Source organism: Fragaria vesca, linkage group LG4, assembly GCF_000184155.1.
Source record: "Fragaria vesca subsp. vesca linkage group LG4, FraVesHawaii_1.0, whole genome shotgun sequence".
Lineage (NCBI taxonomy): Eukaryota > Viridiplantae > Streptophyta > Magnoliopsida > Rosales > Rosaceae > Fragaria > Fragaria vesca.
Window position 1 is genome coordinate 7,265,601 of NC_020494.1, and position 15,792 is coordinate 7,281,392.

Consider the following 15,792-nt stretch of genomic DNA (forward strand, 5'->3'; position numbering starts at 1 on the left):
CATTTTCTTAAGATTTATTGGAACAGACGCTTGACCTTTTATTTCATTGAATTAGGGTTTGACTTTTTTATATTTATGCAAATGAGCATTTTCCCCAACAATAATGAAGGGTACGGAGGACTTCACTCGTGACTATGATTAATGAAACAATAGATAGAAAGGTATTTTGAGACATGCTCTTGATACTTGATGTAATTGTGATTGTAAAACTTAAATTGATGAATCAAACTTTTGAAAGTCATACTTCGTTGATCTAAAGCTCAAGTTGACTGAGGAGCTTAATCTGAGCACGGGTTAATCCCTCCCACCCATATGTTTAAAATTGATGTAGATGAAGCTATAGCTTTTGTCCAGACCAATTTGTGGTTACTATCAGTCAATTGCGAGTAAAAACATTTGAAGCTAAAGCCATATCATCTACATCACCACACGAAATAATTTGAACATTTTCCTGCTCCAGATAATTTGTACTCTCTACTATAAGTCTATAAAATGATTAAAGTAGCACACAAACTGTTTATTGTCTCCAGGTCACATTACATATCACTCGGCGAAAACTATTTATTGTGAGAACAGCGAGGCCAAGTACGTGAGGTAGAGAGAGGCATTACTCATCACTTGAGGCACACATTTATGTGGGTTTCCATGAAGACAGTGGTGGAGTTTCAGAGTTCTTCCAAGTACTGAAGTCATTCTGATATCGGCCACCCTTAACAGCATCTGCAGTAGCAAAGGATTCAAGCTCAGCCATTTCCTCTGGTGTCAGTTTCACAGACAGAGCTCCAATATTTTGATTAAAATTTTCAATCTTGGTGGTTCCCGGTATGGGGCACACATCATTTCCTTGGTGATGAACCCAAGCCAGAGCTAACTGAGATGAGGTGCACCCCTTCCTTGTTGCAAGATCACTAACCCGCTCGAATATTGATTTATTGTGCTCTAGATTTTCACCTTGGAACCTGGGCAGAAACTGCAACAGTTGAATCCATATATGAGAATTCAAACAAACTACTTTATCACAAAAGGCAAGAATTTTGAGGCAAGACAGTGTAAAACGCATATTGAACAGGACGCTAGCATATAAAGATATTTGAGAATGCCTTCTTTTATTCAGTTTAATCACTTGCCACAAAACTCTGGTTAATGTCTAGTACGTAGAGAGAAGAAACTGATATGTACATGGCCTTGGTCTAATGAAGTGAGGGATTACTTTAGATATTTCTTATCTTTAACTATTATAAAACTATGAGCATCCAAGAAAATTAATCATGCACTGGACTGGACAGCACAGGTAGAATAGGGCTACTTGGATACTAGAATTGCAAAACTAATTTTATGACTACCCACATTTTCGCTGGAATGCAGACAGACAATGTGATGGCACTAGGAGAGATTACTTTGCAAGGTTAATTACCCACTATCAAGGAGATAGAACTTCAGGACATTCATGCTAAGATAATGATGATGCTACATATGTTTTTGTTATTGAATGCACATGTACTTGAGAATTAATAACAAACCTTTCGGAAATCATCGTTGGCAAGATTTTCCACGAACTTAGCCCCAGATGACAGGAATCCTCTTCCTAGAGGACTGTATGCAACAATACCGATGCCAAGTTCACTGAGAAATTTAAGACAATAGAATTAGAATCAAATAGTATTAGAATCATATGCTAGCTACTTTATGAATATAATAGTCAAGTTCCTTCGAGCCTCACCGACAAGTAGGAATAATATCTTCCTCAACATCTCTTGACCACAAGGACCACTCCAGCTGTACAGCTGTTATTGGATGAACAGCATGGGCTCTCCTTATTGTGGAAGCAGAAGCCTCAGAGAGACCAATGTACTTTATCTTACCTTCTTCAACTAGTTTCTTGAGCTCCCCCACCTAGTAAATGACATAATAGAGTAATATAAGGAATGACAACCATGCTCAGAAAAACTGACTATGCATATGCAGCAAGCAACAAAAGATGAGAGAGAAAGAGAGAGAGATACTGCGCATAAGATATGCAGCTACAAGATAATACATCACCTGATGTGTTTTTACAAATTGACATAAAATGCATTAAACAGCAATGATCTTTTTGTTGCTAGGAGATAACGACACAATTCCAAATCAATTATAGAACCATAACTTAACACCAATTTTGCCATTTTGGCCTTGGATGCTGATATTCCTCATTCACCAAAACAAAAAACTAGTGAATACTATGCTTGATCATCATCAAAAGCAAGCCTTTACTTTCTTCACATCTTTGGTTTGTTGCTGGTCTTTGCTAGTATTTTCATTAATTGATTTTTTTTTTTCGTAAATCAATTTCTATGGAAGGAGCAAACAAGAAAACAACTTAACAAGGGGAAAGAAATATTCCCAAACCTAGAACCAATTAAGCCCCAAAAAAGAGGAACTAAGAGACCTGACACTCTGGTTGTTAGCAATGTTTAAGTTTACCAAGGTAGAATTAAACCTGAAGATGGCATACACTACAGCTAATAGTGGTTATGATAGACTTCAGAATTACAGAGGGGGATTCTTTCTTGCTGAAACTTCAGCCATGCGCTATAATCAGATGCTAAGTACAGTAAGCTAATCTTTAAAGGTGTTGCAGCAAGAGTTTTTGTCCATCCAATGGTCTGCTCTCCATAGAAAGAAAGAAAGCCATGGAGGGGCAAATTTAAGGAATGCCACTGCTCCGTAAAACTAGATTAACCCCTCCTCACTGTACTAACTATTAAGTACTAAGAGTCAATGAAAAAGTGTTTCCCAGATTCCAAACCAATACTACATAACAGAGCAACCGGCATTATCTTGTAGAGACAAGGTACTGATTCTATCCACCCTGAGCAGCTTCCTTCTAATGGCCTTTCATATGAAAGGAACTTGCACAAAGGATATATGAGCTGAGGCAAACCAAATCAGACAAGGAACTTTAGACTTAAAGGAACAATTCTCCCCCAAGCACAAGCACAAGAACTGACCATTTGGAGTAGGCAGCCACCTAGAAAAATCCAAACCGGAAGAGCAAGGCCAAAAAAGCTTCAGAATCCTGCTGAACTAGAGACTCAACCCTTGCTAGTCTTGCTGATAATCTTTTTGATACAGCCATTCTAGTCTTGCACCAAGCTCTTCATCATTGAACTTCAGAACTAGGAAACTCTAGTACTTCAAGTACACCTAGTGAAGCCCGCTATTCTCTTGCTTTATCTACAGTTGAAAATGGATTCACCCTCCACTTATAAGCATCTTGTATGGTCCAATCCCTGCTCCAGCTCAGTCCCCTCCAAATATATCCTAAGACAACTCTCTCTCTTTCTCTCTCTATTGTGTATACTTGGTTCTAATCTCTGCTAATAAAAGCAGGTGGCTATAAAACCAGGGGCAAGTTCTTTTTTTCTTTTTGTTGGCAATGAAACCAGGCAAGTTCTAACCAAAATAGATATTTAGGTACATCCAGGTCAGATCATCCATAAGAAGAATAGTGTGACGGCACAAATGCTGCTTAGGAGCATCAGTTACACTACTTTCTCATCGATTAAACACAATGCAACTCTAAGACAAGTAGTTAAGCCATCACTAAGAAGATTGTTTTTACTCTACAGATTGATACTATCTGTTGATTTCAACTCATTCTTGAGCAACATTACAAGACAATTGTAACGAAAACTTGCAAACAGCGGGGATCAATATCATCATCAAACTAACAAAAGAGAGTAGAAAACAAACCGTGACTTCAATGGGGAGACGAGTGTCGATCCGATGCTGATAATAGAGATCAATACAATTGAGTCCAAGGCGTTTCAAGCTTGCTTCACAAGCAGCCCTCACATAAGCCGGGTCTCCCCGAACCTCCCTCTTGTTGTCTGCAAAGCTGATCCCGAATTTGGTGGCCAATTCCACCTTGTCCCTCACTCCTCCGCTCAAAGCCTGCTCCATCAACTCAAGCAATTCCTAAACCAAACCAAAAGTCCAAAACAAACAAATCGTAACGAAGTCAACGACCTACCTTGCCGAGGAGAATCTCGTTGGTGTGGGGGCCGTAGATGTCGGAGGTGTCGAGGAAGGTGACGCCGGAGTCGACGGCGTGGTGGATGAGCTTGATCATGTCTGGCTCTGGCTTCGGGGGGCCGTAGAAGGCTGACATCCCCATGCAGCCTAGTCCTTGAGCCGAGACCTCCAGGCCTTGCGAACCCAGCTTGATCCTCCTCACTCCCGCCATGTCTATGTGATCAGATGAAGCAGGGAGAGAGAGAGTGAAGGAAAGAAGAGAGTGAGGTTTATATATAAGGGTTGGGTTGGTGAATGGTTGTGGTTGTGGTCGTGGCGGTGGCGTCAGCGGTGAGGTGGTAGGTGAAGGAGTGTGCGTAAGAGCGTACGTTCCAGGGGACCGAAACGGAAACAGAATCTTGTATACAAACAAACAGAGAGGCTGTTGGCATAAAAAAAGAAGCGAGATGTGCACTTGTTACACGTATACATAGTTGGAGTGCATCAAATATAGTAAAAAAGTCCCACAGTACCCTGACATTTCTACTAGTAGTAACTTTCATATCTGAAATTTGGAACTTTGAATGTAAGCCTTCTGTAACTCTCTCTCTCTCTCTCTCTCTCTCTCTCCATACTTCCCAAATATCCCAAATTGCTGGGATCACTCATTCACTCTCATAATCTTACCATGCTCAATTCTAGGATGACCACGATTCATAGTTTTGTCAATGACACAGCCTTGGTGCATAAAAAAATTACATAGTGCATAGGAAAATTATCGACAAAATGGATATGAGCATTCCTCATTCCTGCCATTAATATGTGAGAATAAGAAGAAGCAGAGAGAGTGAAGAACATAGAGATTGTGGTTTATATACAAGGGTTTGTTTGGTGAATGGTTGTGAACTTGTGATGGTCGCAGCAGTGAGGTGAGGAGCTCATTTTCACAAAGTGGAATGGGATGGATGGCGTAATAGCATGGGTTACAAATAGACGACGGAGATAGTGAGACATATATACGGAGCTATGGACTCTTGACCAAACTGAATGCTCTTATTTTATTACAAACAAACACAACCGGTGTTGGCAGGGAAAAGAAATTCATCTAGCCGGACCATCAAACAATCTTTTATGGGATTTGTTAATTTTGTTATCTGAGATCATTTAGGAAACCTTTAGTAGCTGGTAGAAAAAAAAAAGGTAAAATTCTCTAAAGTCCTTATAATTTAGGTGCTTCATCCCTTTAGTCCTTGAACTTTCATTTTAATCTGTTTAGTCCTTAAACTTACAATTATTAATCTGGTTAGTCCTTTCCATTATTTCTGATGGTATATTCCGTCAGAAAAAGAATATTCTGTTTTTCTATGATATTTTTGTTTAAAAGAAAATAAACGGAGCATGGTGGGCCTTGGATTTTGAATTTATTTTTATTTAACATTTTGCAAATATTAAATCTATCATTCCACTCAAAGGTAAACAGTTAAATTTTTATCATCAATAGGAGAATCTATTGCTACTAGACTTGATCTTTTATCAGAAGCTAAACTGTCATATAAAGAATTACAAGAAGAAAGAAGAAAATTTAGAAAACTAAAAGAAAGAAGAGACAAGCTTCCTAGAAGTTCTAAAAATTACTGGGATATTATTTTCCAAATACAACGAAGAATATACGAGTCAAGAGAAGAAATTGAAGTTCTTCAAGAAACATTTGAAGAAGATCAAAAACCTCTTGATATTTTGAGCATCGGTTAGATCCGCCATAGCTGGTATCAGAGCCTGCTTGGCTCAAAGGCAGGTAAAAGAAAAGGCTTATGCCACAGAGTTGGCTTCTCTTGACTAATAAGAGAGAATCCAAACTTAAAAATTATCAGTCTTTTTGTACTACAAAAGGAACTGACAAGTGGGAAGTGTGCTTTCATTCAAGGCACATTCAAGAACATCAGTACTCTATTGAATACGTGTGTAGAGTATTAAATACACTCTACGACGAACATATTCATCTCCAAAGAGAAATTAGAGTAGAAGAGCTTGATCCAGCAAGACCAAGCTTAATCGAGTTCCTAGATCACTTATCTAGGGATAGGACGTCTGATAAAATATCAGATCAACTCGAGAGATTTAATCTACGGATAAATCAACTTGAGGAAATTAATTCAAAAATTGCCAGGCTTGAAATCAAGCTAAATTACCTCAAAGAAAAGCAATATCTAATAGATATTGAAAGAAAGTTAGTTCGCACTGAGAATCTTGCAAACAACATTCATCATCAAGCAGCGGAACTAAGACAAACTCAGGAAAACCTGAAAAAGCTTTTACAAACTCTTATCTCCAGAATAGGATGAATCAAAGAGTAGATCTAAAAGTAAAACAGAAAGATGTAAAAGCTATTGGTTTTCATCATCCTACAGAAAAATTGGCAAAAAATGTAGAAGCAATAATTCATCAGCAGAATTATCATATCGCTTATCTCCAAGAGATAGGTATTGACCTCGAAATTCAATTTTGAGAGTTACATAACAGAATCTTGTGTCTGCAAAAATTGTAGAAAAGATGAAAGAAAGAGAAGGCTATGAAAAAATAGATGAAGAAGCACTAGCTCAAAATGTAGCTAGTAAAATTATTATAAATTCTCCACCCCTACCAACGGGAGAAAGTAGGCTAAGGTTTAGTGAACCAAAGCTACTTGAATGGAAGTCATCAAAATCTACAACCAAGAGAGATTTGAAGATGCTGAGTAGAATCCTCAGTAAAAGGAACACAGTTCCAGTACAATTAATAAACGCTCAAGAATTTGAGTATAATGAAATCGAATCTAGTGTGCGAGAAGCCTCTGCTCCTAGATTTAGGTTCAATGAGATATATAAGAAAGGATCCTTTATTATGGATTCTCACAGATTCAAGATTCTTGAATTAACAGTTCCAGCCATAGGTGGAGAAACAGATATCAGGTTGATAACTCCAAAAGAAGTAAGTGAAGCTTTCTAGAAAAAATATTCCTATATGCATATAGGTGCAGTACAAGTAGGAATAAAGCTCTTAGCCAGAGATGGTATTGATTGTTCTGTTCTATGTGTCCTACAAGACGATAAAATAACAGATTAAAAAAAAAAAATCTGTTAGGAATAGTAGAAGCTTCTTTGTGCAACCAAGTTGCATATTTTAATGTTTTTCCAAACTTCACAACGCATCTTAGGGATGCTGCTCACTATTTAAGACTGAGAATCAAGACAGATGGGATTTCTATGAAAAAAGGAATGATGGAACTAGCGATAGATTATCGAATCTATTATAAGTTAATGAGTTCAAATGTAACCCTTAGTACCAGGTTTCTAAATAGCCTAGAATTACTACATCTGTTCTCACCAACCCAAAAAATAATTCTCAAGAAAAACATGTCACGAAATGGCATGAAGTAACATTCCTAAGAGAATGGAACCTGACCCCTCCTATCAGACAGCTTGAAAGCTCTAATGCTTCAATCTATGAAGACATGGGAGGAAAGGTAAGCTTGCAGTTTCATAGGCATTCATTCGCTAATTATGAAGAAGCTAGCACCTCTGGAACTAAATCAGTTTATAATGAGGAATCCCTTGAAGAAGAGGATACTAAAAGACCTATGAGAATGTTCCAAGCAAGAGAATTATGAGAATTATATGCACAAGCAGAGACTTGTGATTCCCCAGAAGAATTAGAGAAAATCATAAATGAAATTTCTCAGGTTCAACTTGGAAAGAAAAAGAGGAAGATTCTTCCTTATCAAGCAGCAAAAGAAGAACCAGAGCCATCAGGAGTGTCGATGGACACAGATGGTGATAGGCAAACTCCTCCAGAAAGTGGGCATACTGTAATATAGAACATCACCAACAATCCTACAAAGATCATTAGTGAAAAGAATATCAAGCTTCCAAAAGGACAGAAATGGTACCAAAAATGGTACCAGTCTTTCAAGAGAAGTTCAGAAATTGTACCAGTCTTTCAAGAGAAGTTCTCAATGGACTAATTGGGCAGCAAAAATGGCTCAGACTAATAGTTCTTTAGATTTTGCAATGCCTATCTACGCACAATTTTGCGGAGATATCACGGGGCATAGTGAGCAATCTAAAGAAAGAGCAAAGGCAAATATTCAAAAATTGAGTATTTGTAACATGAGGTATTTCGAGGAATACACCAATGAGTTCCAAAACTACTACTGCACTATTGGAGACATTGAAAATAATGATCTCATCAGAACATATTACAGAAAGTTGCCAGAACCCTGGAACGACGCAATAGCACAATCCTTGGAAGAAAACCCTCTTCAGTATTTTACTGTAGGAGGAATTGCAGAAAGAGTTAGGAATCTCCTAAGAAAACAATGCATAGAGAACATAAAATCTAAAACGGCCAAGAAGCAACTTAGAGGAGTTGAGAATATGTGTCCAAAGATTTTGGATACCCCAACACAATGGGGATGTCATATTCCTATAGAAAGAAAACACCGAAGGAAATTCTCTAGCACCAAGCATGATAAAAAATTTGCTTCTAAAAAGAAGTATCAGTTCAGGAAAAGGCCTGGATATAAGAAAGAACAATCGTCTCAAACTTCTCCTAGAAAGAGATTTTTCAAAAGAAAAAAGAAGATGAATTTTTCTTCTAAGGAAACAAAGAAATGCAGATGTTGGCTTTGCAAGGCAGAAGGACATTATGCAAATGAATGTCCTAAAAAAGACAAGAGATCTTCTAAAGGCTTTGAAGTCGCATATTCTGATGAAGAGAATGAATCAATATATTCTCTTGAGTAACCATCAGATAGTGAGACAGAAAGTACTTCAGAAAACTCTGAAGAAGAAGATATAGGAGATCGTCCTATATTTTTATTGCATATCCAAAATTGGAAGGAAGAAAACACTGATATTATCAGTACCTTCCATCCCAATTCAGGAAGATTTATTTGTGACTATTGCAAATGTGATGATAATAATACAATTCCCATGTACGGTGAAGGTATAGGTGAAACTTATCATTGGGAATGTTTTATTGCAGAACTCAGAAGAAAAACCAAGGATAATGAAACACATGTCCTGGTAGAAGAGGAATACAATGTATTCCATAAAAAAGAAAAAGAAAAAGACCTTGAAGAGGATATAAAAACAATGAAGTTTGTAACTTCATTAAGTCAGAACAAGGAAATCAAGGAATCTCTTGATTCTCTCAATTCCAGTTCCAATCCGATACTGGGTTTAGCACATGACAATCCTCTGGAATCAAAAACTGCAGAAAGAATGGTCAATCCTTTCACAGAATTACTTGATGATCCAAGAAAGCTAATGCTAGTCCAGACAAGCATATATAGTAATTATATTACTATAGGACTAAAGTTTCTCAATTACAAAAAATATCATCTACATGCATTTGTAGATACTGGTTCAGGGTCTAGTGTTGCTAAAAGATATGTTATCCCTGAAGAATATTGGGAAAAATCTCCAAGGACAGTTACTGGAGTTGCAATGGAAGAAAACAACATAGTTATGGATACAATGGCACGTAATGTGCAAGTTTCCTTGGGAGGAGGTACTTTTACCATCAAGATTATGTGGCAGTGTGAAGGTCAGACAGCTGATTTGTTGATAGGGAATGACTTTCTTCTTCAACAAACAGTAATTCAAACACCAAAAATGATTGGGTTTGAAAAACATAAAAAATACTATTGGGAATCCCGATTAACAGACGCAGTACGCGTTACCAGTAAAAGATTTACAGACCAATATCAAAGGTCGCCAGCGAAGAGTGGTGATTATCAGCCAATATTAAAACCTGTCTTGTTGCTATAAAAACAGCTTAAAGGTCACAAGGAGATATTGGTGAATGAAGAAACAAGTTCAGAAGACTCTGAATCAGAGGAAAGTTCTGAATATCAAATTTTTGACAACGAGAGTTCTGATGGAGAAGAAGAATACATCAGAGAGCATAATCTCCGTATGCTAACAAAGTAGAACAAAAGAAAATACCAACTCTCACATAAATAGAGAAATTGTTGAAACCAGTAATCAGTGAAGATCCTCAATTGTATTGGGAAAGAGACCCAATATATTGTCAGCTAAAAATGCATGATGCAAATACTATTTGCCATGTTAAGGCCATCCCCCATTACAGAGAAGAAGATAGAAAAGAAATAGAGAATCAAATCCAAGAACTTCTGGAAAAGAAGTTAATCCGGCCTTCAAACAGTCCTCATCATGCCCCAGCTTTCTTGGTGAGAAATCATGCAGAACAATTAAGAGGAAAAGCCAGAATGGTGATTGATTATAGGGATGTAAATAAAAAGACCGTTAAAGACGGTTATCAGATAGCTCAGGTGAGAGTTCTCATCAACAGGCTTAAAGGAGCAAAAATCTTCTCTAAGTTTGATGCAAAGTCAAGCTTTTGGCAGGTTAAAATGCATCCTGATTCCACAGCATTAACAGCTTTTGGAACTCCTCAAGGGCACTATGAATGGTTAGTTATGCCATTTGGTCTTAAGCAAGCCCCGTCTATTTTTCAAAGCAAAATGGATAATATCTTCAAGCCTTACTCAGATTTCTGCATAGTTTACATAGATGACATTCTTGTCTTCTCCAAAACTATGAATGAGCATCTAAAGCATCTTGAACAGGTGTGTAAACTTATTGTCCAAAAAGGAATCATTATTGGACAGAAAAAGATTCATCTTATCAAAGGTGAAATTGATTTCCTTGGCATTCATGTTAAGGATGGAGAAATTCGTCTCCAAGATCATATTGTTAAGAAAATCAGCCAATTTCCAGACATAATCCCAGATGCAAAGTCTCTACAGAGATTTTTGGGAGTTGTTAATTTCGCCAGAGATTTTATTCCACAAGTTAGTGGTCTAACTGCTCTCCTCTCTCCAAAAACAAGTTCTAAGAAGAAATGGTCTTTCACAGCGGATAACAGTAATACTGTCAGAAAGATTAAAGAGTTAACAAAAAGTCTTCCTCCTCTACAGTTACCTGAAGAAGGAGATCTGATCATTTTGCAGACTGACGCAAATGATTATTATTGGGCAGAAGTTGTTTTAGCTGTTGCTCCAAATACACATCATGAAAAGATTTGTAAATTTCTATCATGAAAGTTTAACATAGCAGAGTTAAACTATTCTACTGGAGACAAAGAAGTCCTTGCCCTAATCAAGAGCATTAAGGGTGCTGAGGCATTCTTAGGAAATAAATTTGTAGTTAGAACTGATAACAAAAAAGTCAAAAACTTCAAAAACTACAAATTAACTGATGCTGCTGATAGGGGAAGAGTTCTGAGATGGCAAATATTTTTAACCCAATATGAATATGATGTTGAAATGGTTGTAGGTGACAAGAACTATTTGCCCGACGCTCTCACAAGAGAAATAGCTATGTTTGATAGAGAAGGTCGCAATCCAAGAAGCCGGAAACCGGTATCTGAAGAAAAGAAGCTTTGGGAAAGATACAAGAGCGGTGATAAAACCGTAGGACCTCTCCATGACGGACCAGGTTATCAATACATTGTTTCTTATGGAGCTGCTGAATCAGGCCAGTCTTCAGAAAGAATCAAGCCAAAACTAGATCAAGGATGGAATGAGATTTCAGACTATTCTAAAAAAGAAACAGATTAGTCTGTTACTTCTGATGAATAAAAGCTTGCACAAGAATTTTTGCTGTGTCCGAAAGGAACAGCCTCAACTAATCGGTCTCAGGGTAAAAGACCGGCTAGCCGGTCTCAAAGGGCAGACGGTAAAGGCATATCAAGTCCGTTGATGGCTGCTGCTTTGCCAAAAAGCAGAAGAGACCCTCTTAGGGCAAGTAAGATATCGATAGTCACAGGTAAGAAGGTTATCCATGATCAATCTCTGAAGATCTTTCAGAAGCCAGTTTTCAGAACGGAAAGACTGTTACCTTTCAAGCAGAAGATTATTATTGATAATATTCTGTATTCCTTTTATGAAGAAAATGAAGCTCATCTGCTTCAAACTCTCAAGGCTTTAACTGAAGAATTGCATGGATTCCATACAAAAGACAAAGATGTTCCAGCAGAAAATTAAGCAGGAAGTTCTAAGGCTGTTTACCTTGAAAATCCTGAAAGTGCTAAAATACCTATGCTAGCACTAAAAGAATCTGAATGGCATAAATTTCATAATCTCTTAGGAGAAGGAAAAGATGTTCTACCAAGAACATTATCGGTAGTTCCTGGTCCATATTATGGGAAATATCTGGTTGACGTTCAAGCAGAGCATCCTCAGAAGCACAAGCTATGGCTTGTGGAAAACAGTTTTGTTCATAATCTGTGGACAAAAACCAATGAAGATCTAAAGGGCCTTCCAGAAATAATAGCTGAAGCAGTCAAGAATATCAGACCTGATGGTTGTATCCTAAGGTTAAAATTCATTTCAACTCAACCAGAATGGACAGTGGTAAATAATCAGATGAATTATATCTCTCCATATCATCATGTCAGATTAATCCAAAGTCCGGTTCAAAAGACAACTATGGCCAGTGGAAATGGAAGACCAAATCAAAGCATTCCTTGGATGAAAGCCATGACCATAGCAATTATTAAAGACGTGGTTTTAAGAGACTATGATTCAAGTCTTTTAGCCAGTGGAGAAAAAATTATGGTGACCTGTTACAATCACCCTCCACCAGAAAACTGTGATTTTTTCACGGCCCTTATGAGGAAAGAAGTGGACTGCACTCTGGCTTCCACTACGTGGTTAGAAGAAGTTGAGACTGAAGATAAATATAAGATTTCTTATCCTTATGATTCAGACCTCGACAATGGAGATGAAGACACGGCACGAGATTGGGAATATAGTGGGCCCAACTCTTCAGTGGGTTATTTTGAAGATCCAGAAACATATCACAATATTGTGAATATGTTGGAAAATTGAGTGGTTGCCGATGCATCAAGACAAACAGTTTTTCTTTTGATAAAAAGAAAGTGGCTGCCAGCGCCCTAAATCAATCGACTTTACTTTTCAAAAGTAATGTTATCACGATAGGATTCCTCTATGTATAAGTGTGATTTTATTCCAGCTTGAGTTTCGCACCCTATATAAGGTGCCTCAAACTTCAGAAGGAGGGCAATCGAAGAAGGAACCAAAAAACAGAGATCTGAAATTTTCTCAACCTTTCTCAAGAAGTTAGAGAGTCATTATACAGTCTTTAGAATAGTGTGAGAATAATAAGAGTGTTTTTAGATTGAAGTCTGTAATCATCTGGTGTGGTGTGCTGTAAATTTACAAGTAAGTACTTATGTTTATATTCAACTTTATGAGTAGCTAAACAGCCTTTAGCTGTTTACCTGAGAGCAAGGCTCTGGGTTTGGTATTTGTATTTATGTTGAATTAAATAAATTCTACCTTGAGCCCTATTATCCGTCTCAAAAATAGTTTTTGCCTTTTGTTTCATTTTTGTGAAATTACTTTACTTTGTAAGTGATTAGGCCTGCCCACACTAAGACAGCAGTGATTCCGCCATGGTTAGTAACCATTAGACAGGAGGTCGTTAGGTGAAATTTTGGCATGTTGAAGGCTAGTTCTTAGGAAAAGCCTGGTCTAGTCCTTTAGGAGTAAGTTTTAAAAAATAAAAAATAAAAAAATAAAAAATAAAAAAAATCTTTTTGTAACGGAAAAACAGTGGTTTAACAGTTTTTTTAACTAGAGGACCTTCTAGATGAGAAACCAAAACCTTGAGGACTATATAGATGATTTTTAGACCTTGAGGACTAAGTAGATGAGTTGTGTAAACCTTAGGGACTAAACAAAGGTTAATTCAAAAAAAAAAAAAAAACACTTGGGATACTAGTGTTCTTGTTGCTGAAGCCTCTGTGTTTTACGTGAAGGTCTTCATACCGATGTTATCGTATAAGGTGATTCTAAAATCCTCATGAATTGTCTTGTGGGTAAAGCTTCAGTCTCTTTGGAGTATAAGATCTCTCGTTCACGATATACTTTGGCTAGCACAATGTTCCAATGTTGCAAATTTCGTCATGTACACCGTGAAGCGTAGCATAGCGTCTTTCTTCTTTAGTCATTCTGGTTCTTGTCCACTTATCTGGTTCAATTGTCTTCCCTTTTCAGTGTTCCCAGCGTCCCATTTGGATCAGATGGAAAAGGGGAGTTTATAGAAGTTTTATGTAGTGGTTTATATTTGTTACTTCCGTAATCGAAAGGAAAAACCGAGAGGATTCATAGCAGCAACATCAACTTTCACTAACATGAATAGACAGTTTTTCTTTGTCGATGAAAACATGAATAGACGTTTAGGTTTCATCAAATAAATATTTATTCTAAAAGAATTAGCAACAAATATCAATGATTAAGGTTACATAGAAAATGCTGAGCTCGCACGGCTTGTGGGCATAGAAGAATTTTCGAAAACATTCATGCTAAAACGGGTATAAGCACTTTCCCCTTCTCTGCGTTGCGTTTAGAACTCCATCAATTAAAATTATAGCAATTGCAAATTCTATTGTATGGTTATAAGGTTGCCTTTGTCAAAAAATTTTAAAAAAAACACAGAATTGATCGATGTAGATGAATCGTGGCCGCCTAAAATGACTTGTCAACTACTTTAGCCAAAATATGACTACAAAATAGCAAACATTGCTAAAGCTTTTCTTAGTCACTACATCAACCCACCAATTATTTTTATTACTGAGTAATTACAGCCTAACTTGAGTAAAACAGTTTTGATATAATAAGAAACAGGTCTCCAACCAAGGTTTTAAAAAACACTAGGTGCTAGTCGGATGGAAAGCCAGAGACTAGCCCCCAGAGGATCAGTCGGGAGACTAGGTAGGGACTAGGCGATTTTATTAATTGAATATTTATTTTATTATTATGACACATAATTATTTTTTTAAAAAAAAGCTATTATAATGTTTGAAAATAATAAAAATAGTGAAAATATGGATAAAATCTTTTTTTTTAAGTTCTCTAAAGTTTTTTTCAATGATTTAAGTTCTCTAAGGTTTTGATTTTTGAGTTTTGGAGAGTGAAAAAAAATAGACAGAGCGCCTAATCGGTCGACTGCTTAGGCGAACCAGTCGGCCGACTAGGCGAACCCCTGATTACAATAGGCATCTAGAAGTCCCGAAATAATATCGAGAATTTCTACAAAGTACATGTAATCTAACGAAATAATATCGAGCATTTCTACAAAGTACATGTAATCTAACAAGCACCCACTAGCTAAGAATACTACTTTAATAGTGACACTAATTGTTTTCTCACATTGGTGACATAATGAAAAGATTAATAGATATGTAACTCGATTACATATTCTAATGTCTAATAAAACAGTTTTCGTAATATGTTGCCGCCAGATAATCCGACGACACTTAGTTTCATCCCACCACAAGTAGGCAACAACCATTAGATAGATAAAGCAAAAACATCGTCGCACACCTAGAACAGACAAGGCACACGAGGTGCATAGACCGGGACCAAGCCTGTTTAGTACCACCCATAAAAGGCAGCTAGTTATCAGTACAACTAATAATAAGACAACATAACAGAAATTAAAAAAGGAAAATTTAAAACATCTTGGACCTAGTGACACGTCGGGCTCAAGATGCACTAGGACCAGAACAAACCCATGGTTGGAAGAAGCCCGATTGGGCCCAACCCTTGATTTATGCCCAAAACGGTTGTCGCGCAAAACGCCTGAGCACTTCTAGTGAAACTTCAAGGCTACTACGCCACCGCTGCCGTCGTTTTTAGAGCCCGACAATTGTCAAAGCTCCATCGTCAACCAAGGCCCTTCGTAACAAAGCCACCACCACAACCTC

At 37.3% G+C, this 15,792-nt stretch overlaps 1 protein-coding gene across 1 annotated transcript; it reads right to left on the bottom strand.

Annotated features, from left to right (window-relative positions):
• Positions 1 to 362: 362 nt before the first annotated feature.
• Positions 363 to 4,397, bottom strand: LOC101303111 (probable aldo-keto reductase 2-like). The gene is made up of 5 exons (XM_004296623.1): positions 4,013 to 4,397; positions 3,733 to 3,933; positions 1,721 to 1,893; positions 1,521 to 1,623; positions 363 to 970 (listed from the first exon to the last, which is right to left on the bottom strand). Exons 1-5 carry the CDS (start codon positions 4,223 to 4,225, stop codon positions 632 to 634), a joined length of 1,029 nt encoding a protein of 342 aa, XP_004296671.1. The 5' UTR covers positions 4,226 to 4,397; the 3' UTR covers positions 363 to 631.
• Between the last annotated feature and the right edge of the window lie 11,395 nt (positions 4,398 to 15,792).